We start from the raw sequence: 26471 nt of genomic DNA on the forward strand, positions 1-26471 counted from the left end.
TGTTATAAGACAAGGCTCCTATGTTTCATCAAGGAGTATCCGATGTGAAACAGCAGGAAGGGATTTAAGAAGCCAACTCAAAGAGTTCCTCCTACACAAGCATTCAGGTCTTGAGTAGTCCAGGGAAATAGTGCATGTTACAACAAAGCTTAAACTTGTTCTTCATAATAATATAAAAAACAATACTAGCTGCCTATTTAATTTTAAAAACAGCAAAAAATATTCACCTCCCTTTCCGTTTCTTATACGGAGTCTTGAAGTTTAAATCGCGTCAGTGTGATAGATATGTTTGCTTTGATCTGCTTAGCTCTTGGAAGTCCAGGGGCTCCAGGCTGCTGGCCCCGTGCCGCCCGGAGTCCCTAGGGACAGCTCTGTCCGTCATTAGGGATTTTTTTCCCCAAGAACCCCCTGTAGCATTTTGCGAACCCCCAGGGGTTCATGAACCCCAGTTTGGGAACCACTGGTCTAGAAGTAGTTTCAGCATATTCTCAGATTAGAGACATCATGGTCCAGCAGACAGGGCAGTGAACTGGAACTCAGTGGATGTAGGTGCTATTCTTGGCTCTGCCACTGACCTGCTCTGTGACCTTGAGCAAGTCACTTCACCTGTTTGTGCCTGTTTGCCCTCCCACGCTTTTCTGTCTTAGATTTTAAGCTCACTGGGACAGGGACTGTATTTCTGATGGTTGTTCAGTGCCTGGCATAATGGGGTGTTAATGTCATTCAAATATTTTTAGAAAAACAATCTGTGTAAACAGAAAGCTTGTTTTCCCCTTGATTTTATATGCAGTCTTAAATTTCACTGGCAATATATTTTATTGTACATAGAACAATAAATCTATTGAGACATATTTCTCCATTTAAGATAGTCAAATAAATATTACCCTAGGTATGTCTGTGCAGTAACTAAGTGCTCAGAGAGTTCAAAAAAATCATTTCCTCGCCTTGCAAGAGAAGAGAGGAAATTCCCCATCTGTTCTACCTGACATCTTTATCAGCTTTTCTGACCTGCCCTTCGAGATTTCAGACCTGCAGCCCACCAGCCAGAATAGAGTGAACACTGCAGAACACGCCTGCTTCAGAGTTAAAGATCAACTGTTTGGCTGCCAAATCTGAATAGCTCTTGTCTGCATTACTGAAAAGCAATGAGGATGCTTCAGTAAGTATTCTACGTTGTTTAGGTAGATGAATAGTTGGAGCTGCTTTTCTGGCTTGTCCTCCATATGGATGCTGGCACTGCCACATAAATCTCAAAAGCCCACATGGCATACGCTATATGCTTCTCTCTTTATTCAACTAAGTAATTTTAGTACACTTCTGCTGTCTGAAACATGTACTCCATTAAGCTACAAAATTGATCCTAAATGACTGATAAATGCTTTGGAAAAAGAAGTTTTCTAGATGCCGCGCAATCATGGAGGACTCAATTTGAGTGACAGTGTTGGAGGGTCTCATGCTGCCAGAATGAAAGCATCCTTGGAATTTCTAAACATTTTAAATGATAATTTCCTCATTCAAAAAGTGCTGCAGCCAACATGGGGGAAACTTTATCAGACCTTGTCCTAACAGATAAAGAAGAACTGATCACAGAACTAATAACTAACAGTAGTGTCGGTAATGTGCATGCAAAATAAAGGGCCAATTTCACAAAGCTAAAAAAAAAATCTAAATCAGCTGGGAGGAAGAATTTAATCAGGAAAGTATGAGTGATAATTGGAAATCATTTAAAAATACTTTTAATAGATGCCCCCAAAGCCAGAATCTTACAACTGATGAGGAAGGCTGTGTTTGTTAAAAAGCTGGTCTAGTTTAGAGGGGAAGTGAAGGCAGTTGTAAAAAAATATTAAAAAGAATATAGACTGAATAGAAAAAAGGGGAAGTTGATAGTGATGACTATAAATCAGAAGTTAGGAATTGTAGAAAGTTGATAAGGGAAGCAAAGGGACATAAGGAGAAATCTACGGCCAGCAGAGTTAAGGACAATATGAAGGTGACTTTTAAATATATCAGGAAGAAAAAGAATTGGTCCATTACTAGATATAAATGAAATGGTAGAATTATCAAAAATAATGCAGAAAAGGCAGAAGTGTTTAATGAATATTCTGTATTTGGGGAAAAACAAATGATATAGTCTCATGCAGGGGACTAGTCTAGATGACCTCTCGAGATTCCTTACAGTCTTACACTTCTATGATTCTATGATATGAAGATAATAACTCTATTTCCATTCCACTATTATTTCTGGAAGATGTTAAACAGAAGTTACTATAATCAGACATTTTTAAATTAGCAGTTCCAGATAACTTGCATCGAAGAGTGTTTATAGAGCTGGCTGAGGAGCTTGCTGGACCACTAATGTTGATTTTCAATATGCTTGAAGTACTGAGGAAGTTCCGAAGACTGGAAGAAAGTCTTATAGTGATAGACTCTACAAGCTTCATTTATTTAGCTTAACAAATAGAAGGTTAAAGGGTGACATGATTACAGTCTGTAAGTACCTACAAATATTTGATAATGGGCTCTTCAGTCTAGCAGAGAAAGGTGCAATGTGATCCAATAGCTGGAAGTTGAAGCTACACAAATTCAGAGAAGAAATAAAGTGTAAATTTTTAACAGTGACGGTAATTAACCGTTGGAAAATTTACCAGGGTTGTGATGGATTCTCCATCATTGACCATTTTAAAATCCAGATTAGATTTTCTTTTCTAAAAGATGTGCTCTAGGAATTACTTTGGAGAAGTTCCCAATTGTCCCTTATGGAATAAGTGCATTGCAAAGCACATACTTACTGTGAACTCTCTATTTGCAATCTTAGAGTTATAGAGGGATGATGCTATAAGCAAAGGGTGATCATAAAGGGGCTTTTCACAACTGGGAACCAAAGAGCCATAGGTTTTACATCTGTCCCTAGACATGCCATATCACCTCATTGATTTCATTCTGGTGATGCAGGTTTCAAATGATGGTGGAATTTGGTCCATAGCTTTTTGCCCAAGATTGTTAAGAAGCAGAATTTTATAGCAGGGTGAAAAACATCTCTATAACATCCTGCAGATCCCCACAAAAGGGTGAAAAACATCTCTATAACATCCTGCAGATCCCCACAAAAGCAGACCTGGAATAATAAAAGTGGCTGAGTAAAACAGCCTCAGCATTGTCTCCAGGTCAGTTATTGATTACTAGGAAATCAGCCTTTTCCTTCCTTTAAAGTACATTTTGAGAATCCCCGCACAACATCATGCACTACACATTCATGTATAAAACAGCAGGTCTCGAATCGTATCCCTAGACCTGGGGCCCCACAAAGCTATACCGAAAGCTTGGTTCCCTCTAACTTCATTAAGATCCATATTTTCTACACTGTAGAAGAACACCTGCTTCTGGGGATAATCTCCAAAGATGGGCTGCGCTAGTCACAGATCAACAGGATACGTAGCTCATGTCCCGGATCCTTTCTACTGTGCTAAGCTCTCTTGGTCTCTTTTGCATATTGAAATCTCTTGATGAACTCCTTTTACCCCTCTGCTTTTTATGGCAACACTCCATTCTCTAGCACTTTAATTACTACAGTACTACATAACTCCATTTAGGACTTAGACACAACTATGATGGAAAGCAAGCCATTATGTCTCCTTTTATGGATCCCAGCACTCTTTATGGACCCCCCCCACCCAATAACTTAATTCAAGTTCTTTCCTCTCTGTCGTCCTACTCTCTCCTGCTCCATCTCAAAGATGGGATGCTATGTTATGCTCCACGTCTTCTGTAATACAGTTAACTGTGCAGTGGTTGTAACCTAAAGCCAGGAGTGTGTTGCTTAATTGGAAAACGGGGTGCATCTAAATAAAAAGCACAGAAGGTGTGGAAAGAAAGTTGGCATATACAGAGTGAATGCAGAACTCCAGTAAGCTGCAGGGAGACACAACTGAACGATGTGGGCCTAATTCTGCTCTCACATATGATTGCACAACTCCCCTGGGCCGGAGCGCGAGCGGCACGATGCATCTGAGGGCCTTTCGTGCATGGCTCATCACAATGTTACATTGTTAAAACACTGACATCATCCTGTAACTTCTGTGCATTGTATTCTTTTGCAGCCCTCTCCCAGTATCTCACCCTTGACCTTCCCTCCTTATCTCACCAGAACTCTCTGTTCCCAGTTACTCTTCCCAAGTCAACTTCTTTCAAAGCCTATTGTACTCCTGTGTCTTCCTGCTATGTGTGTGTTCCCTATAAAAAGAGAGGGAGATGGAAAATGAGAAATAGCTGTGAAATTTTAAAAAGACATAAGCAGAGAAAAAAATATCAAACACAGATAGGCTGATTCCCTGCCACATACCCCTAGGGCATCCAGAAATTGATTGGGATCTGAGACCACAGAACACCTCTGCAGGACTTATGCGGGGGACTTCCAAATGTACAGAAAGGTAAAGAAGTCTCCGCATCTTATACAAGCTTGTGAGGCCCAGATCCTCAAGCTACACTGATGCTGAAACTGGTGCAGCTGGGAGTGAGGAGCATCATTGGCTTTATGTTTCCACCCACCCTGGTATATGGCTCCTTTGAGTTGCACCCAGCTGCCACAGTGCTCAATGGGCTGTACCAGCAGCCAAGAAAATTTTGAGTGCAAGTACTCCAGCCATGCCCCTTTTACCTGGGCCATGCCCCCAGCACCTCCCTCCCCCTATACACGAAGCTCTGAGTAGCAGGTAGCTTTGGGTCAGTATATCCACCTCTATGCCATCTGGGGATTCCCCTTTAGCAGAATGCCCAAGTAACTGGCTTTCTGGCTATTGATCAGAGCAGCCAGAGGGGATGGGGGCAAGGATCTGGCCCTGGGTATCCACATACGTATTTGCAGTCTTGGACCTAACAGTTCCATCTGTTTTGCAGAGATTTTCAGCTCTGCGGGCTGACTTCCGTTGATTAACGTTGAGTTCCTGTAAAAAAGAAGAACATTTACTGCAGGGCAGGTGGAATTTTACAGAAGAACTGTTTGGTGAAATTATTGCAGGATTCTAACTGAAAGCTCCACCTGAGAATTAATGGTAATGGCCTCCCTCTTAGCCAGTCCTCTCCACTTATTCCTGCCACAGAAGTAGTATCACCTCACACTAAAGAAACCCTTATGGGGAATGGGTCAATAGAAAATCTCTGGCCTGCACTAATACATTTCAGCACCAAAGAGGCAAAAAAAGTAGCAATTAAGCACAGCACAATTTGAATAATTCAATAGTTAATTTGACCTGCCAGCTTTCAGCCTATTTTTTACCTCCTACAAGACTGTACTCAGTCTCCTGGGAGAGTTATGCTGCAAAAGCCTACACCATGGTGCAGTGCAATATAATGGAAAACACCATGCACAAAGGGAATAAATACTATTTAAAGGGAAATATTTTTATTTTCTGAAAGTGATGGGCCACCTATGCTTAATAAATGTGATTTTCTATGAATCAACCTGCCGAGTCACTGTGCAGAAGGTAAACCAGCCCTGTGCTGGCGAGATCACGATAAGCGATTAAAGATGGTCTATGCTGAGTTTTTCAGTCATGAGTTCGCATGGAATGTTCACCTTTATCAGTCAGTGACTCAATCCACTGGGACTCTTTGGTTCCATTCAAAACCAGTCATTAGAACAACAACCCATCATTAATGGTGTTTGATTTACTCCACAGTACAGCAACACTGATTCACCACAACCCAGTAGTTCGATGCAGCCCTGAGCAATAATGATACAGAGACGGAGGGATGGGCTTGTAGTTAAGCCACTGGATTGGGATTCAAGAGGTGTGGGTCCAATTCCCAGCTCTGCCACAGACTTTCTGTGCGAATCTGAGTTAGTCACAATTTCCCAGTTCTCCTATTGGAACTTACTGGGATGCTGTGTGGATATATTCACGGATATCTGTGAGGAGCTTAGACACTGGAGTGGTGATCAGAATGGAAAAGTCCATAAGCAACAACTGACTGTGAAGAGCTGAAGGTTTTCAGATCTTCCAGCTGACTCTGTAGCTGGAAACATGGATATTACTGCTGTGACCCAGGAATGCATCAACCTGCACTGCTCTCTCAGAGAAGCTTAGTGGTCACTCAACAGCCTCAGAGAGAAACTGAACCTTCTGTTGTTTCAGGTTGGCTCAACCCTAATAACAATAATAACCTATCAACTCAAGGATAACTTGAATAAGTAATTATTTTCAGTTCCTCCAGAAAGACTGTAGATTCAAAAAGTAGTTGTCAATGGTTCACTGTCAAACTGGGAGGACCTACCGAGTGGAGTACCACAGGGGTCAGTCCTGGGTCCGATACGATTCAAGACTTTCATTAATGACCTGGATAACAGAGTGGAGAGCATACTTCTAAAATCTGCAAGTGATACCAAGCTGGGAGGTACTGCAAGCATTTTTGGAGAACAGGATTAGAATTCAAAAGGATCTTGACAAATTGGAGAATTGGTCTGAATTCAATAAGATTAAATTCAGTAAAGACAAGCAAAGTACATTTAGGAAGAAAAAAGCAAATGCATAATTACAATATGGAGAATAACTGGCTAGGTGTTCATGCTGCTAAAAGGGAACTGGGGGTGTAACGGATCACAAATTGAAAATGAATCTACAATGTTGTGAAAAAGGCTAATATCATTCTGGGGTGTAAGACACGGGAGGTAATTGTCCCACTCTACTCGGCACTTGTGAGGCCTCGGCTGGAATAATGTGTCCAATTGTGGGCACCACATTTTCGGAAGGATGTGGATAAAATTGGAAAGAGTTTAGAGGAGAGCAACAAAAATGATAAAAGGTTTAGAAAACCAGATCTATAAAGAAAGGTTAAAAAAAACTGGGAATGTTTAGTCTTTAGAAAAGAAGATTGAGGGGGAACCTGATAACAGTTTTCAAATATGTTAAGGGCTGTTATAAAGAGAACAGTGATCTGATCAATTGTTCTCTATGTCCACTGAAGGTAGGACAAGAAGTAATCAGATTTAGGTTAGATATTAGGAAAAGCTTTCTAACTATAAGGGTAGTTAAGCTCTGGACAGGGCCAGCTCCAGACCCCACCGTGCCAAGCACGCGCTTGGGGCAGCATGCCGCGGGGGGCGCTTTGCCTGTCGCCGGGAGGGCGGCAGGCGGCTCCGGTGGACCTCCCGTAGGCGTGTCTGCGGAGGGTCCGCTGGTCCCGCAGCTCCAGTGGACCTTCCGCAGGCGTGCCTGCGGATGCTCCACCGGAGCCGCGGGACCAGCGGCCCCTCCGCAGGCACGTCTGCAAGAGGTCCCCCGGAGCTGTGGGACCGGCGACCACCAGCGCGCCCCCCACGGCGTGCCACCGTGCTTGGGGCAGCGAAATTCCTAGAGCCGCCCCTGGCTCTGGAACAGGCTTCCATGGGAAGTTGTAGAATCCGCATCACTGGAGGTTTTGAAGAACAGGTTGGACAAACACCTGTCAGGATGTCTAAGCTTACTTGGTCCTGCCTCAGCACAGGGGGCTTGATCAGATGACCTTTCAAGGTCCCTACATTTCCATAATTCTATGATGTTTGCAAATGCAGTAACCACATACTGTATAGACCCAATAGTGAGAATGAAGATGTAAAAAAGGCCCAGAGGCAAATAACACTGCTCTGTTTTAAGGCCAAATATTCATTTCACGCACTAATATCATCAATGACTTGCTTTCCTTTAAAATACACACCTCCACTTCATTTTCATTTTGTTTGATTAGGGAAAGTGTTTAAACATATGAGATCATTTATGTTCAATATCCAAGTCACCGTCTCATCATCTCTCTCCTGATTAATATAAAAGACTTGCCTTCCAAATCACTGGCTACCTCGGCTGAATCAAACTGTGACTCTCACCTCTGCTCTATTTTGATGATATTCAGGGACCAACCTGGGGTGATTAAGTCCTAGTGTACATTTACTATCTCAGTCTTGCATCCTCAGAGTGTCAACAGAAGAGACTGCAATTTACTTAAACCTCGCCAAAAAGGTTGACGTTCCCTCAAAAAAAAAATCTGTCCACATAACTTCAGTCTCTTTTCCTTTCAGTGCTATTCTGTTAATGTTATGCTGGACCATTTAGCAGCCAGTTGCCATGTCCTTGTGTCTACTGAGGACATGATGGACTGTCTCATAACATGTACTGTAGCACGGCTTGATTAATAAGCCAGAGAAACACACAAGGGGTCAGTTCCTCAGCTGGAGTAAATCACTGTTGCTCCACTGAAGCTATTTACATCTACTGAAGACTGAGCCAGACTGGGGACAATAACACTGGGTAAAGTTGGGAAGGGAAAAGAAGTCCAACTGAGAATAAATTAAAAGAAACCTTAGTTTCCTCAAATGGAAAGCAGCAATATGTCTCCAACAACCAGATGAAGAGAGATTCGGGAGGATCATCAGACTTCTAAATATTTGCCCCAGATTGTTCTCCACAATTCTGAAACCTCTGGCCATATTCACCTTGATTTATGCTGGCAGGGCTGCCCGGGGGAGAATGGGGGGGGAGTGAGGCAATTTACCCCGGGCCCCACAGGGGCCCCCACGAGAATATAGTATTCTATAGTATTGCAACTTTTTTTTATGGAAGGGGCCCCCGAAATTGCTTTGCCCCAGGCCCCCTGAATCCTCTGGGCGGCCCTGTATGCTGGTGCAATTTCACTGAAGTCAAGAGACCTGCACCCACTTCCACCAAGGCTGAACTTGGCCCTTCATCACTATGGGGCAATTCTGTACTCTTTTCCCCCTTTATGTTCTCACTGTGGTGGGTTTCTTTACATTTGTGCACCAGTCTATCTCCCAAAGTGATACTTGGAAGACTCTCCTTTGCCAGTCACAAGCAGACTGCATTACAGCCACACCACTCGCTGGTTACACCACAAACTGAGCACAAAGCCAGAGCTTTTTTCCACAGGAAAAGCCACGTTTTCTGTTCAGTCACCTCAAAAAGACAAGGTATGCAGGTCTCAATGGAAACAACTCACGTGCCATCTGAGCATATTATTATAGATTTGCAATCTGGAAACAGTAGTTCCTACAGGACCAGAACCTTAATGAGAGAATGTAGATGGAGTAGTGCCTTGCTCTGAGATTTAGGATTGAATCCCAGGGCTGGAATCTTCCATTCCTTGTCCTGATAAGGGGTGGGAGTAACACACCAAGTACTTAACAGTAACTCCATTTGAAAAATGAAGCAGGAAGATAGACCGACAGAAGCTCCTTTAAGTCCATATCGGCTGGAATGGGAAAAGCAAGGGGAGTGGCTACTACATCAGTGGTGGAGATGGTTGTAGACACGCCCATGATTTGAAGGGGAGTGGGAATAGGAGTAAGATAAAGTGGCAGTGTTGTTGCCCTCCACTTGTGCCTCTGAAGCAAAGGGATACATTATCCTTTTGATGTGTGTTTGCTACTCTGATTGCTTTCGACTCTGCAGCGACTGCCTGAGCAGAGCTCTCACAAAAGGGGGCAATGATCTCAAAGTAGCTGCAGATTCAGGCTGAGTGGTAATAATGGGAGTTAAGCACGTGCTGAGAGGAGCGCATACCAGAATGGGGACGCTGGTCCATAGAGGCTTTTAAATAGTATACGCACAGGAGGGTGACCAGATCACAACACTAAAATATCGGGACACACTGGGGTGCCGTCAGCCCCGCACATAGTCCCGCTCCTCCCAGGCTCCGCTCCCACTCTGCCCCAGGTTCTGCCCCCTCCCCATTCAGCCCCCTCCCCCACGCCCTACCTCATCCCCTGCTGGCTTGCTGCGTCCCTCCTCAGTCCCCCACCCACCGCTCGCCTCCTCAGCCCGCCCGCCCGCCGCTCACTCGCCTTTTCACCCTCCCCAACCTCCACTCACCCCGACGGCGCCAACTTCCCCTCTGCTGGGTAGGTGCTTGCCCACCTCCCGCCTCTTCCCACCCAAGCAGCCGCCCTCGCTCCGCCCCCATTCCACCCCTTTCCCCCAAGTCCTTGCCCCTGCCCTGCCTCTTCTCCACTTCCTCCCCTGAGCGCACAGCATCCCCGCTCCTCCCCCCTCCCTCCCGGAAAGCACTAAGTGCCACCAAACAGCTGTTAGGCGGCGGGAAGCGCTGGGAGGGGGGGAGGAGCAGGGATGCAGCGTGCTGGTGGGAGCTGGTGGGAGCGGGGAGAAGGAGGCATGGAGGGGGGAGCTTGGCTGCAATTTTTCCCTCCCCTCCCCTTTGGCTGCCTCCCTCCCACTCGCCTCCTTAGCTGAATATCGGGACAAATGGCATCCCGATCGTACATTGATCGGGATGCGGAACAAAGGATTAAATATCGGGACATCTGGTCACCTTAACACAGTCTCATTTACTGTATTAGGTTCTGCCCATGCATGACCTTGGTCCTCCATGACATTGCTACAAAACAACAAGCTTTAAGAAAACAACAACAACCCCCTCTTACCGGGTAGTTACATCACCTAGCTTTTACACAGCCATTTACAGCAGTAGATCTCAAAGTCCTCACAAAGGAGATCAGCACCATTTTCCTCACTGTATGGAAAGGGAAACGGAGGCTGAGACAGGCTAAGTGCCAGGACCAGAACCCAGGCCTCTGCCCTGTTCAGCAGCCAACATGGCCTCCCACTAACAACCAAGATCACTTGAGGTGACACTGTGTATCTGCTGGTTAAAAAACAAAGCATGAGCTAGTCTAACGTTGTTACCACAGGCACAGGAATTGCTCTCCGTGTAATTGTAGTGCCTGGTGTGAAATAGTCCAAGAAAAGTCCCATCAGCTGCAGTGCGACAGAGCTTATTTTATCACAGCTTTTATTTTATAAAGACTTGCGAGACGCAAACGTATCAACAAAAATAACTGCCCCCCAAAATCTACAGGGTGATTGCAGTCAAGCGTCTCCCAGAGGATACTCCTTGGCTATACCTAGAGCTACTTTTTGGGTATTGTTTTTTTTTAAACTTCCTCCCAGACCCTCAAAACACAAACACTTAACCGCACAGTGGTGTTTCCTAATCAACAATTAGTTCCTTGTTGTTGTTGTTTTTTTGGAAAGACATTCACTCTATATATCCCAGCTGTCCTTTCTCAGCTGAGTCCATTCATAACCTACTTCCAGCAGTGCTACCTATTGGGAAATTCATTAACATATGGATTATTTTCTTAATAAACTCATTCCTGTTGCCAATTTGTGTTCTTTTAAAAGAAATACACTGTAAGGTTCAGCGCAACTTATGCCAAAATAGTGTTTTCTGCTCTTGTGCTCTCTCTGTTGGTTCTTCAGGAGTTATACCACAACAGATATTGGTGTAATCTGGCTTGATCCCACTGAAGTGCATGGAGCTTCAAAGATTTACCCCACCTGAGAATCTAGCCCATTAAACTCAGAGCTATGCTCACATCATCAGAGTTGCTGGTTTGGAAAACAAACAAAAAGAGGCATACTGATTTCAAGATGCATTAGAAACACAGGAAATAATTCAATTTTCCCCCAAAATGTAAATGCAAGAAAATATATAGAAAAAAAATCATGTTTATATTCAAGCTTCTAGAAGGAAATTACAAACAATGGAGAGTAAACAAAACACAATGAAATGAAAGCACTCGACAATCTATTTTTAAAATGTCCTTGAGCACAGAACTTGCTTAATGGTTTTTCGCCATTTGCTCACTTCAGGGATCTCAGATTGATTTCCATGCAAATTGTTTCCCTGTACGTTGAACTGCATAGGAGCTAGAATGACAGTCCTTAATGGATCTGGCAGCCATTGCAGGAGACTTCAACACTCTGTAACGTTGCAACAACCAAGAACGTTATTCAAATTAAACTGCTAATGCTCTCAAGCCTAGAGCGAGCTCATCACTGGAATTCTTTGGCTCCCGTCACTGAGAAAATCTCATTTACAAGCTTTGGGAAGTAGCGTGCAGTGTAATAGCGCTGCTGTTTGCACTGCAGCATACTCTCCCTGTGGAAAATCCCACATGTAAAGACATCCATGTTGCCATCAAAATGCCTTACCAGCCAGTGTTGAACTCAACATGAGCATCGAAGAAACCAACGATGGGAGAAGTTGCTGCTTTCCAGCCTTGGATTCTGGCTCGAATCAGTCCTTCCCGTTTGTTATTGCGTACTATCTTCACCAGGCCTGGGTATCTCTTATTGACATACTGGTCCAGATTAAACTTCAGCTCAACTGTAAAAAAGACACACACATGCTCTCAGAAGAGGTTTCCACTGAGAATATATAGTCACCACATAATATTTTATTTAAATATGATTTACCCTGGAACAAACATTTTTAAGCCCATGGACACAAAAATAATTCTGAGGCTGAGACTTTCCCGAACAATTGGCCTTATTCGAGGGGTGCTAGGCACGTGCAGCTTCCCCTGATGTACACGGGCCCAATTCTAAGGTCTTGGCTTGGCCCAAATTCTGTTCTGAGTTACAGTGATGTAAACCCAGAGGAATCCCATGCAAATCAATGGTGTTACTCTGGACTAAGATCAGATTTTATACACTGACTTTTACAGGCATTTTTCCTAAATAAGACCCTCAGCATTGGGCCACTTGGGAATTTGCAGATGACTCAGCACTGCTCAGGATTTTGTCCAATGTTTAGAGAACATCAAGTTTCAATTAGGTTCAAAATAACGATTACTGTGCAAGTCCCCTAACAACTTCTGACAGTCTCTGTGAGCCTGATTCCGATCACCCACCGGCGCAACTCAATTGTCATCAGTGGAGTTACTCTTGATTTACACCAGTCAACAAGAGTCTGTCCATTGACTTCAATGGGCTTTAGACTGGGCCTTAAGAAAGATCAGAAGCAGGCCCCGAGTTTAAGGGTTTGCACTTAAATGTAATTCAGAAGCCCTCTCCTCCCAAACCATCCTCTTAAAATGGAATCGGATACTGTATATCTAAACAGACCCCTTCCCATCTGTGTCACTTTCCACTCATTCACCTACATGTGATTCAGAACTCATCAGCCATGCTACTCGCCTTCACTTCAATACATTTATAAATGGATTAATTATGAATAAAGAGCTTTGTACTTTAAAAAGTTCAGCCTGGTCTATTATTATTACTACACTACATTTTATTTACCATACTTTCTTTTTTTAAATGCTAGATAAACTTGTAGTGGCTTATGTGATATTAGAGTCCTCCATTCTCATGGCTTATGTTAGAGATAGGAACAATTTCCAGACAGATCAAAGGATCTGGTTAATCTTCAGCAGTGGAGACTAGCTACAAAAGCTGCCTCAGCGACACTGGGTCAGATTCTGCTCTGTTACATTCATGTAAATCCTGAGTAACTCCACTAAATGATTCTATACCTACATTGGTATAACTGAGAGCAGAATCTGATCAAGTATTTCCAGGTCTTTTTTTTTTTTTTTTTTTTGGTTTCTCTTTTGAGGTTCCTGAGAAAGAGAAGTATCCAAATACAGGAAGGTTCAAATTGCTGGGCTTTCAAGAAAATGCGACACTTGAGATCTTATTCTAAGTGGAGCTGTCTTAAGATGTGATATGCATCCTAGAGCTTGAAATAAGCAGAAAATACCTAAAACATAACAGAAAAATGCACTGTTTGCTGATTTAAACTCTTCTAATCTATTAAGAGAGCTACTAACCTACTTAAGCCATAATGACTGTTAACACCTCAAATATCATGCTGACTTACATTCTGAGTTCTAAGAAATTATATTAGTTAACACACATGCTATTTTTGTATTAGTTAATTATATTACTTTACCGTTAGACTGGCTTTGTGCGTATTTTTGTAGTACGATTCTTGCACTCTAATTACTAGCTGTTGAGTACCAAAAAAAATAAAAGTTTCAGAACTGGAATCAGATCTCAGTTACACCAAGGTAAACTGGGAACAATTCCATTCATTTCACCGGAATTGTGTCCAATTTATCCCAGTGTAAATGAAAACAGAATATAACCTTAAAGAGAGTCAGCAACTCTGAATTCCTTTGTAAGTATAATTGCTTTATTTAATCTTCTGAGCTAATAATCGACACATTGTCCTGAATCTGGAAGTTTGGGGGATCAAATAAACTGTCTGATCCTTTTTTTTTTTAAATAGACAACTTTGGTGAAGGTTTATTTTCTATCAAGAATTTTATGCAAGAGACTAAAATATATTAAGTTCTACTGTACGACCTTACTCATGTTAGTTAAGTTGTTACACATGTGAGTCAATGGGACTTTGCACATGAGTAGCTTCTTGCCAGCGTGACTGAGTTTTGTATGCCTGGAGTCGCTGGGCCAGATCCACCACTGACGCAAACTGGATCATAGCTAAGGGATTTACATCCTCTGAGGATTTGGGCCATTATTTATAAAACTGTAGTTAGGTTTCTGACGTTCCTCCTCTCAGCTATTTCAGATGTGTTCAGATTAGGCTTGTTCCATTCAAACTTTGGAAAAGTACATTTAAATGAGAAGTAACTAAATTATTTCAATTTACAATTTAATCTCATTACAAAACACAGGATAAAACACTTAAGAGAAAAAAAGCAGGTGTTAATGACATTCACCGTTATCACTGTTGTCATCCACCAGAATGATCTCCTTGAGCAAATGGGATGGGGTATGGTTCACAACACTGTGCACTGAGCGCAAGATGACAGACAGAGCCTCGTTTACAAAAATAAAGACCACCGAGATCTGGGGCAGGTCATCGGAATAGGTCATCTGTTTGCACCTGGAGAGAACAAGGTGAGAACTAGAACCCAGTAAGAGACAGATATTAAACATGCAGAAGATTGGATTTCATCTCTCTCCTCCCCAGCATTTGAACACAAAGTACCTGTTCATTCTGATCTATTGTAATGAACGGCATTCCCCAGGTACACACCATTTGGGTACGAATGAAGACCATTTTAGCCCTGAAGAAAAATCACCTAGTTAAGTGCTGCTAACATTTAATCACCTTAATGACAACAGAACCATATATTTGCATATGCCTGCACGTAGGCAGAAGTTGTAGAGGATTTTAGCTGCAGCAAGGTTAAAATTATCTCATACAAAATGAAATGCTGTACAATTTATATGTTTTACTCAGACTCCAGAAATAGGTGAAAACAAGACATTAAGGACCATGGCTCACTTCTGCTTATGAAGTCAATTGACTTAAAAGAAATTTGGCTCAAGCCCCATATTTTACTGGCCTAAAAGTAGATCTCAAAATTATACCCAATATTTTTCATGTGAACCCCATTTATACCCAAGCTAGCACCGTATTTTCCCATGCAAACAAGAATTTGCACCCACAAATGTTATTTGTGCAGCTGTCCAGCTTGCAAACAAATGGATGTATTTACAAAACTTATCTCCTCAATTTGTGAGACCATATTTACAAATCAGTCCCTAAATGAAGTTTTGGCTAAAGCAAAGAAAACCTGGAATAAATACTGGTTCATTCCTGCCCTCCACAGACCATTCTCTCATTTCCTCTGCAGTTGCTATGCTCATTTTTATAGACTACTGAGACCTACGTTGTGGATTAATTGTCTACACCAGCACAGTGAATTCAATGCAAGACAAGGTTATTGCTGTGAATTAAACTCGTTGCTTCTGTTGAAAATACAGAAATAAAGTACTTTGGTGGGATCGGAAAACGTGAATTTTTGCAAAAGGTGCGAAACCTCTCCCACGCCTACTTGAAAATACGTGCTAGCTCAGCTGCTCTGCTGCATGAGTTCCCTAAGGCACACTCTTCGGAGCATTGTGAGCTCCCTTTTTGTGCACTGGTCTCAGCGATGAGGTCAGTCAGAGAAGAAAACAAAAGTGCATCTAATACAGTGCAAGAAATGCAACAAAATACAATGCTTCCAAAGCCTTAAAGTCAAAAGGACTCATTCATATGCCCACCCTATGCAAACAGGCGGGTTTGACAGTGATTATTGGGAGTTATCAGGTGGCAGCATTGCAAATGGCCTTTAGGTCTCTTTATCTGAATGGATCGGTATTGGAACTTGGAAAAATAATTATCATCAGCTGTGATAGAGTGTTGGGTTTTTTTAAACAGCTGAGCAACATATCACTAATGAAGTCTGTCCTCCCTGCCTGCATCTGTTCTGCCCTGGTACCTCTCTCGCTCTCTAAGATGTGGGTGCTTCACACAGCAGGTGAGCGGCGCAGCCAGGAAGAGCGTCTATGTCTCCCAGTCAGCGCCCCTTCTGCAGTACCATTCTGCCTCATTTTACTGAAAATCTCTCCCGCTAACATAGACATGAACTTAAAAAATGACCTACATGTTCTCACAGCCAAAATTCACTCGCAATTATCACAGCAATTACGGAGCCTATCCTCTAAAATACGGCTAATGATACTATAGGAAATGACTTTTCCTGCTCTTGTCAAACTTTTTGACCTCTTTACTCATCACTTCAGCATAATGATGACTTCTTTCCCCACCATTAGCAGTTAGTTTTTTGGGGATGACAATGGTTTGACTGCTGGGTAACCTCTGGAAATCTGTTATGAATTTAAAAAACGAGCCGTTACTCATAATTTCTACTCATCCCAACTCTATTTTCTGTGAGACTGGGCGGCCGGGTCAACGATTACAGTGTTACCACAGGTTTCAGAGTAGCACCCGTGTTAGTCTGTATCCGTAAAAAGAACAGGAGTACTTGTGGCACCTTAGAGACTAACAAATTTATATGCTGAAATAAATTTGTTAGTCTCTAAGGTGCCACAAGTACTGTTAGTGTTACCACAGCTACTTATAGCCCACATGCCAGTGATCTGTGCTATACAGACCACTGAGCATAGCTTTTGTATAAGCAGCAATCTGGTGTTGTCTAAAAGTAACTTGGACAAGAGCAGAGTATTGCAAGAGCTTTGAAAGTTCTACTAGTTAAAGCCGCCTTTCTTTGGGCCCAGTTCTCCTTTCACTCATACCAACATGTATCAGAAGTCAATCAGGATCATTATTTTAAAATGCAGCAGCACGCAGGGTCGCCAGATGAAAAGTATGGAATATGCTGGATTTCCCACTATGGGGCATGGGATCCTGCACACACCTTGAAGGGTTTCACGGGGTATTCAGTGAAAGCATGCAATAGAATAGCAGGACCTGTAAATAAAGGTATCATGGGTCTGATTCTGATCTTGTTTACACTGCTCCCAAATCAAGAGCAACTCCAGAATCAACTGGGTTATACAGGTGTCATGCTCATGCGAGATCCGAATTAGGTCAAAAGTTCCTGATACAGGAGTAACTATGCCAGTGAGATGATGTAATGCTAGCTTGAGAGTGATTATATGTTAATACCTGTGTTAAGCCTCTGAGCAGATTCAATGAGACCTAGGTGTTTCATAAACCTTAAGTAGAGTAGGACTGAGCTGAGTGGCTTAGAGAGAAAAGATGGTGCAGTGGTTAGGGCATTAACTTAGTATGTGGGAGAGCTGGATTTAATTCTTTGCTCCGCCACTGGGTTCCTGTGTGTCTTTAGGCAAATCACTTAGCCTCTCTGTGCCTCAGTTCTGTAAAATGGGGATAATAGCACTTATGAGGTGCTCAGATACCACAGAAACAGGGCCATAAAAGTACAGTAAATAGAGTGCTCATGAAAGTAAACTAAAAAGAGTTGTTTCTTCCCTCTGTGCCAGGCCCAAAGGTTTACTGAAGATTACACAGCATCCGAAGTTATACTGGCCCTGAAATGGAGCAATTACTTCCCCAAAGCCCAGTGGGTAAGGAAGGTCAGCTCAAAAAAAAGAGGTGCCACCAGTCTGAGATTTCCCTCCTCGCTTTGAGCTACTGTCAGAGAAAGGATCGGAAGAGCAGGCAAAGCTGTGATGGGCTGCCTTGCCAACCTGGGATGGCTTGCCATGGAAGGAGGGACATAAAGAGGATTTGGAGAGATGACGGCTAAATTGGAGATGTGTTGTAAAATCTACAGCTAGCCCAGAAAAAGAGAGACGCCAATGAAGACGTAACATCTTTACATGCACGCCACTCGCATGGAGGGGAATCCCAAACAGAAGAGCTGCCCCTTGTTCTTCACCGTGCACCCTCGCCACAACTTTGGCTTGAAACCGATTTCTGTTTACTTTACAGTCCCACTTATGACCGTGGCTCACAGCAAATGATAGACGCATAAAATCTAGTGCAAGGCTCAGACGACCTTAGCCTGGGATATTCAAATAATCTTCCTTCACCTTCTGGTCCTGATCATTTGCTGAGTTTTTCAATAGCTGGTTTACTGATTGGCCTGAAAAACCATAAGCACCAAGCTGTTTTTATACCCTAGCTGTCAAGTTCAGTGCCAGCTAACATACCACATTAAAAAACAAGCAAACACAATCCTAAAACAAAACCTCTCCATTTGATCCCTCTGCTTCTCACTGGACTGGGTGCTTAAATTAATGCATTATTATCTGACAGCAATTTCTTTTGCTCACTTTTACGAGGATGTTTTCTTGTCTCAGTGCTTACTTTGTGGTGTGCAGTGGGACACTATTAAAAAACACTCTGTTAAGATAAAATTGGTTTCTGTTGGAGTGAGTCATTGATGTCAATTGAAATACTAACTTTCCTTCAATGAATTCTTTTACCTCTATTAACGGAACATTTCTGGAAAGCAGTGTTTTGCCTCTAAATGAAAAGACTGATCTAACACTAGAAAATCTTCTCACTTTATGATGGTTCTTGCACTGCATGTTCTTCAGGAGTGGCTAGACAAAGTGGAAATATTTGTTGTTACTGTGGCTAAGCACTGCTCTGAAGTGTCTAGAAATGGCTAAAAGCCAGTATATGAATTATTTCTCCTTGCACCTGTCATAGACCCAATATTCCCCAAATCCCAATATGGCATGCTTTTGTAAAACTGAGGATGAATGCTAGGGGATATTCTCTGGGTTGGTTATTTCAAAGCCCAGGTTAGAAACCCGTAGGGGACTTCCTCTTACTGTTACTTTGAGCTCAACACCAGAATATTTTCTCCACCCCAAAAATAATTTTCATGCAGTTTCCCCCTCACGTTATGCCAGTTTCCCAATATACCAACTTTCTTCCAATAGCTAGAGCAATGGTGCCCAAACTTTACCTCTTGCTCCCTCCTTACCGCGAAAGGAATGTGTCCGTGCCCACCCCCTGGATTGGGGACCCGAGCCGCGGCCCAGGGGCCAGAGCTGAGGGACGGAGCCAGGGCTAGGGACCTGCAGCCGGGAACGGAGCAAGGGTCAGGGCCGGAGTGGAGCTGGGGGAAGAGCAGGGCAGGATGGCACTCCCACACCAACCCCCATGGGGGTGGCCTAGGCCCCACCATGCCCCCCCCAAATGTTCCTCTGTGCCCCCTGACAGAGGCATGCCCCATAGTTTGGGGACCACTGTTCTAGAGTCTAAATTCAGCTGCAGAAACATATGCAGGCTCTTTGCTTTACAGACCAACCTCAATACCTCATGGCAGTAACAGAAACTTTAACCAAAAACTAGTACACATTAAAAATCAAGCCAATCAGAAAGCAAATGATCATTGGTACTCCAAAGCAAAAAAGGAGAAGGAAAGCTTCCTTTATCTGGACCTCCTTTCCCTGCTCTCTTTGGCTCCAGCTGCATTTGATCCAGTCTTTTATTTTCTGTCTTCCAAATCATTTTCAGCTACTCCATTTTCTGAGGGGCTAACACCACTGGGAATTACCAGAGAAAGAAAACCTTTCCTAGTCTCTTTCCCCCTCTTTCTGTATATCTGCTAGCATCAGAATGAGTTTTGCTTGCAGACATTAATACGTTGAGTTTCAGAATGGATTAGGCAATATACTTAGAGTTTTCTGACAGCTTTACCCTCCAGAAAGAAATGCAAATGGAATTAAAGTTGCTTCATGAATCTTTAAAGTATTTAATAGAGAATGTGCTCTTTCCAACGAACCAGTAGGATGGGTACTACTGTGGGTTTATCTCTTGCTTTTCAGCTGCAGATGGATCTAATGTACATGCAGAAACTTGGCTCCTAATTCCAGCAACAAAAGGAAAAAACATCACCACTCCTTGCAGAACTTCTGAAGGGATTAGATTTCATCCTTTCAAGACATGGCAGGGCGGGGGCCAGAGGGATAGAGAATCACTATCAAATGGCAAATGAAAAAGACAAGAAATGGAACAAGAGAACTAGCATCAATAAAGATGACTTTTAATGATTGGATATGTGCATATTTTGCCCCCAGTCTAATCCCAAAAAAGTTAAACAGGTCCTTATGTTTCAACACACAAATGCTCTCCATTACTTCAAGTGAATTACTCATGTGCATAAACTTAAGCATGTGTTAAGTGCTTTGCTAGCCTCTGGCCATAGGGGGGATGTCAGAAATGCTGAGAAAAAGGGGGGAAGAGGGAAGAAAAAGAGGGAGGGAAAACAAGTGAGAAAGTTCTGCATATAGAATCAGGGAAACAGAGAAATGTAGGGCTGGAATGGAGCTTGAGAAGTTATCAAGTCCAGCCCCCTGTTCTGGGGGAGATTACCTCCTCCCCCGCCACTCTCCCCCTTCCCCCCCAAATAAAACCTTCTCTCAGACAAGCCTGCCAACAATATGATTCTCCATCTTCAGTCCCTTCGGAACACACCCCCGTACCACATCGTTCGGAATGTGTGTTTTTACATTCCCCCTTCAGGTTTTTCTTTTAGGGAGGATGTTAAAAAAAGGGTCTCAGCTAGTTTAGATGTAGTGATTTTTTTGTGCATGTATGATGTGGACCCTCATCCAACAGGAAATGGACTAAGAGCACCTACTCATTCAATATAGGCACAATAAACAGAGACACTTTTCAGATGCTAACACCTCTGAACTGATGAGCTTTGGTTTAGGAGTTAGCTCTAACTCTATTCAGCAACAAGGCTAATTATCGACTGTAGAACTGACTGCCTTTATGAATGCTGGATCTTTCCGACAAAGAATTCCAGTCCCATCCTAATTTTTCTAATAACCCTAATCAAAAATTATTATTCCTTCTGGTGGAAAGTACTGAATGCAGGGGACTGGACTAGATGATTTCTTGAGGTCCCTTCCAGTCCTATGATTGACTGCAGTATTCTACGACCATCTCTTCCTGTAGAATAATGAATTATTTTTTTCCTCTCCTGCTGAATTAGAATAAAGGGACAAAAATAATAAGCTAGTGAGTTCAAGATATGCTTCCGTTTTTTCCCACTGGATTGATAATATAATATCAGAAGAGTTCCCATCAGTGTGAAGAAAGAGGTCCGATAACAAATCTCCTCTTAAAGGAGGAGATGATTACATTTGACTTGGGGGAAGAAAGGGAAATCAGAGCCTCTTCAAGACTTTTGTTTTTAAAAACTAGAAATATTATGTCTGGAGGATTTTTTCCATATGGATAATCTTTTCCAAATCAGTATTGCCTGATAGGCCTCCTCTGTCTCAAACCCCCTTTATCACTACAGAAGAAAATCAACACATTCTTCTTTCTCCACATTTCAATTTAGTTGGAGATGAGCAGATACAAGATAAGGAGCAATTCAGATCAATAACAGTAAGATGACTTGTTATTCTAGACAGGTCCTCAGAGCCATTAGCTCAGCACTAATGATCCAAGTTCTTCCAAAATGGCAGGTGAAAATACTTTGTGCTTTTCCTACTCTGCAAACATCATTACATTCCTATCTGCTTTTTTACACTGAAGTATTTGACAACTCCATGTTGGCATTGACTGCTATGTCCAGCCAGTTTTTGGATCACTGAACGACAATAGCATTTGTCCAATTAACTGAAGCTGACCCTTGTATCCTATCTCCTGATTCTTCCCTAAGAGCAAAGTCAATTACAGTGCTGAAAGAACTCAGTGTGATGCCAAAGGGATAAGGGTCTTTTGCTTCCCTTCCTGGATGCGGGAGATCATTGTTCATTGTGTGCATTATTCAAAGGAATCACCTATACAGTGGTTCTCAAACTTTTTGTGTTGGTCACCTCTTTCACATAGCAAGTCTCTGAGTGCGACCCCCCTAGGCACGGTGGGGCTGAGGCTGTCAGCCCTGGGCATGGCCATGCGTGGGGCTGACAGCTTCAGCTCTGCTGCCGGGGGCTGACAGCTCACAACCTCCACGGAACCACCTCGTGACCCCCTAAGTGGTCAGAGCCCCCAGTTTGGGAACCCCTATCAGGACTTCACGCTGACTAACACTGAGGATCTTGAAGTCATACCAATCATTTTCCAATACTAGACTTTCTGCTCTCTTTTGAACTCTCTGGTTTTCTCAAGTACTAGTTTGCAGCCCTGTTACTCAACCAGGAACAAACCCTGCAGGCAAACGTTCAACACCCATGACCCTTCTCGCTCTTCAGTGAAATCTCTCCTTCTTGAAGCCTTTCAATGTTAATCCAGTACGGAAAGAAACATGTTCTAAAAAACTAACATCTCTAACAATGACTGCATATATGAAGTGCCTGTTCCCTTTCTCTAACTCAAACCCCAGTCCTGCAAGGTGTGCCATACAGGCAGACTTCTCTTTCCCACCAAGAGCCCCGATGGGGCTCTGAATAGCTGAAAGGGTCTGCACCCACGTTGCACTTTGTAGGATTTGGTTATTGGATTGTGAGCTCTTCAAACGGAGCTGTTGCTTCCTCTCCGTTTACTTCATCACCCAGCACAATATGTCAGTGCTTAGTAAATAAATACCAAAAGCCAGTCGGATAAACTAATATAATCCCTTTTCCAGTATCCCTGGTGCACATCTAACTTCACACACCAATTCCATGGTCATCTCCAGAGTTCTCATTAACTGTGATGGAAAGGTCAATTGTTGCACCTGTTGGAATTTCCCCCTTTTCCATTTCATACTTCCTTCTTTCACACTCAGAAAGCAAATGAGAAAACACACACATTCGTCAGCAGAACCTGAGCCAAATCTTTGTCCCTGTGCTAATCTCAAATAAAGGCTATTAAGTGAGAGGTGTCATTATTATTGATAATCATCAAACCATGAATCACATTCTAACAGATACACTGTCAGTTTCTATGCCATTTCTATCTGAATCCATTGATTTAATGCCAGTTTTCACTCTTTCCCCGCAGCAGCTCCTTCTGTCCTGATCACTTTTATTCTCAATGGTGGAAATGAACTTTTGGAGCCCAATCCCAACTGATCCGTGCTCTGCTATAGACACCTTCTGCAAAGGGAGTTTTGACAGACTTCTACTGGTGATAATCTGACCGAGAGAGACTGATATGTTCAGGCTGGCTTACGGGCTGCCACATTGTACCCACCAACAAAAATAACTATTATGTCCTAAGAATCAAACTCAGACACCTCTGTCACAGGGTCACTCACCACACTGATGCCTCCTGCTGGGCATTTCGGGAATTAGCTCAGCCCCAGTGGGTGCACCCTCGGGTGGTGGTGGCTGTCCCGTCCTCAACTCTGCCTGCAGACTTGTTATGGCTCCTTCCTCTCGGCCTCTGCTTCGTGGGACAGCCCTTCCGGCCATGTCACCATCCGGTTTCTCCCCCTGCAGGGGGACTCTTCCAACAAGAATCCAGCCACTCCTCACAATGGCTTGGCAGTCCACAGCTGGGCCACTCCTTCAGTGGCTAGTGGGAGGGGGGCAGGCCCACCCACTAAATCGGGCCCTGCAAACAGCTGCCTCCTCCTTCCAGCTCACTGTCTCTATTCCCTGGGTCACTTCCCCGCAGCCTCAGTTCCTTCTGCTCCTGCCTCTGGCTCCAGCTTCTTTGCCCTCTTCCGAAGGCCTCAAGCTTGGAAGTCCTGGCAGCCCAACAAGAGCCCTCTAGGAAGCCAGTCTTCTCCCTAGAGCTCCCTGGAGCAGACTCACTCATTCTGGTCTGCAGCTTCTTTTTATATGGGCCGGCTGGGCCCTGATTGGCGGCTCCAGCCGCTGCTCTAATTGTCTGCAGCCACCCCCCTAACTGGCTGTTTCCCCTACAACCACTCCTTTGGCTGCCTCCCTAGGCTGGTTTTAACCCTCTCAGGGCCAGTGCAGGGGAGGTGCCCCGTCACATCCTCACTTTAGATGTCCAAGGTTCCCAAAATGTATTCTCTTGGGTGCTTGCCACATTCCCACAGAGGGGGACTGGACCTGAAGATGGCAGGACCTGTAGGATGGTTAGAGCTCACTGCTAGTGATGCAGAATCAGCAGAAGTGCCTGCCTCAACGTCTCACCACTGGCGAATGCATGGTACGAGGCTGCAGCTGCAGAATGGCAGGGTAAACCTGTGTCACTTACAAAGCAATGGTCACTCCTAGAGATCAATGTCCTCCAGTGCTGGTTCTTGTTGCGGGACAGCATGCCCTGGTACATACCCCTGTGACACTCCAGGAAGCGGAGGCAGGGTGCATATGTACCTCGCTGCTTTCATCTCTTAGATCCCCTTCCTTCCTCAGAGTATGGACCATCCTTCCTGAGTGTTTGAAAAATGCTTGGCACATAGTGGGCACTATCAGAAATATAATAATAAATACTAATAACTCCTTCCTGACATACTCTGTGTAATATGAACGTACGACTGTCTACACTATGGTCTTGTCTGTCACTTCCTTCCCATTTTCTACACTCAAGCCGCATTTTCCAGAGATTTCTGTCCTGCGGTGCTTCTCTGCAAAATTTCAGGCATGACACGTCAAGCTACAGCAGAGGTGGATTGCACAATACGGGGGCAGAGCCTCAGGTGCTGTAAACTGCCCATGGCTCTTCTTTAAACTCTAAACGAACACAGCCATAAATAATGTAAATGATACACTACATATGGATAGTTTCATGCTGAAAAGATACAGGAAAACTTATTCTGATCTCACACTGGTTGCACACCACTGTAGTTCCATTAGGCCTGATTCTTCTCTCACTTTTTTAATTAAATGTATTAATTGTATTTCAGGAGCACCTAGAGGCTGCAATCAGGGATTGGCACTCCATTGTACTAGACACTATTCATACATAATAAAAAGCGGTCCCTGCCTCAAAAGGGCTTGCAGTCTGAGTTTAAGACCTTTACACGGGAGTAGCTGCTCCTCTGAAGTCAACGGTGTTTAAAACTGGTAGAAGTAAGAGGCCCATTAGGCTTCAACTGAGTTACTTCTGGCTTACGTCAAGCAAGTAATAGCAGAATCAGGCCTGTTAGGTCTAGTAGTCACATATTTTAATTATAAGTTTTTAACAATGCTTCATTTAAAGTAGCTCCAGTCACTTTCACAGCAAACCTTTCTTAACATGTGAAAAATGGATGAAAACTACATCATTCACTCTCATACCCTTCTGGGAGGAAAGGTATTTAACTTGTGCAGTAACTTATCCTGACTTACTAATACATTTAGAAACACCATCTGGAGGAAATTTTCACCCTCTCCCCTAGTGTGTCCAACATGATCTGCCTTTGCCTGTAGGCACGCTGCATCACCAAGTAATTACCTGATTGGAAATTAGTGCAGAAGCTGACAGATGCTTTCAAAAACCCTAAAACAATCCAAAAAATCCAATCCCCCACATGCCTTTAATTTTGTTTTAGTGCTGCAGTTAGATATAGAGCTGTGCAGAATATTCAAACCAATTCTCCAAATGATGAGGAATCCTGCCTGATTTCAGGTCTCTCATTAATAACTAAAAACTCACACAAAGTTTATCAAGTAGTGCACAAATCCTTCAACAAGATCCTGATTCCAATCTTGAGTGAACTGTGGACTCCCAGCTTCCGAGCAAAATCAGACCAAACTTGACACTAACTAAGTCTACCTTTGACATCTGGGGATTCTTTGAACCTGAAACTCAAAACAGCAGGGCCGGCGCAACCTATTAGCCGACCTAGGCGGTCGCCTAGGGCACTAACATTTGGGGGGCGGTGACCGCGGCAGCCGGACCTTCCACCGCCTCTGTCGGGGGCGGCATTTCGGGGGTGGGACCTTCCGCCGCCTCTGTTGGGGGCGGCATTTCGGGGGCGGGACCTTCTGCCGCCTAGGGCGGCAAAAAAGCTGGCGGCGCTCCTGCAAAACAGAAATCAGGTGGATGTGAAAATCAAGTGAAGGGATACCAAAAAAAGGGCCATATTCACTGGAGCTGCACCAACTAACAGCAGCAGTGAATTTGATCCAAAGTATTTACTAGCCAAAATAGTCACAAAAAACAGCACGTTTTATACACGTGTTGTCAGAAAGATAGTTCTGAATTATGTTGAAACCCAATTCTAATAGCTACAGTGGGTAAGTAAAGAACAGAAAGAATACCATGTGACCTGTATAGCCAATAAAAACTAAGACCTTCCACATTTCAAATAATGAATGCTCGCAATGAACTGCTCATGACCGAGCTACAGACGACAAGGAATTATTCAGCTAAGTGACGAACTAAATACATTTCTAATAGCGAATACATTCACACAAATTGCTGCTGCACTCTGACAGACACAAACACTTCCTGCCAGAGGTCGCTGGCCTTCACCTGGCAATTCAAAGTCAACATAATCATCTTTCCTGCTGCATCACCAGTACTGAACTCCAACATGC

General features: G+C 43.5%; 1 protein-coding gene across 8 annotated transcripts in view; it reads right to left on the bottom strand.

The window, feature by feature from the left end:
* The window catches only part of GALNT9 (polypeptide N-acetylgalactosaminyltransferase 9), a 699106-nt gene that overhangs the window by 171956 nt on the left and 500679 nt on the right, over window positions 1-26471 (bottom strand). For all 8 annotated transcript variants that reach the window (XM_039505452.1, XM_039505453.1, XM_039505456.1 and 5 more), the window contains 2 exons: window positions 14534-14700; window positions 11997-12171 (listed from right to left, as the gene is read on the bottom strand). In XM_039505452.1, coding sequence (XP_039361386.1) covers window positions 11997-12171; window positions 14534-14700 — 342 coding nt within the window. The remainder of the gene's footprint in view (window positions 1-11996; window positions 12172-14533; window positions 14701-26471) is intronic.

Source organism: Mauremys reevesii, linkage group 18 (assembly GCF_016161935.1).
Source record: "Mauremys reevesii isolate NIE-2019 linkage group 18, ASM1616193v1, whole genome shotgun sequence".
Lineage (NCBI taxonomy): Eukaryota > Metazoa > Chordata > Testudines > Geoemydidae > Mauremys > Mauremys reevesii.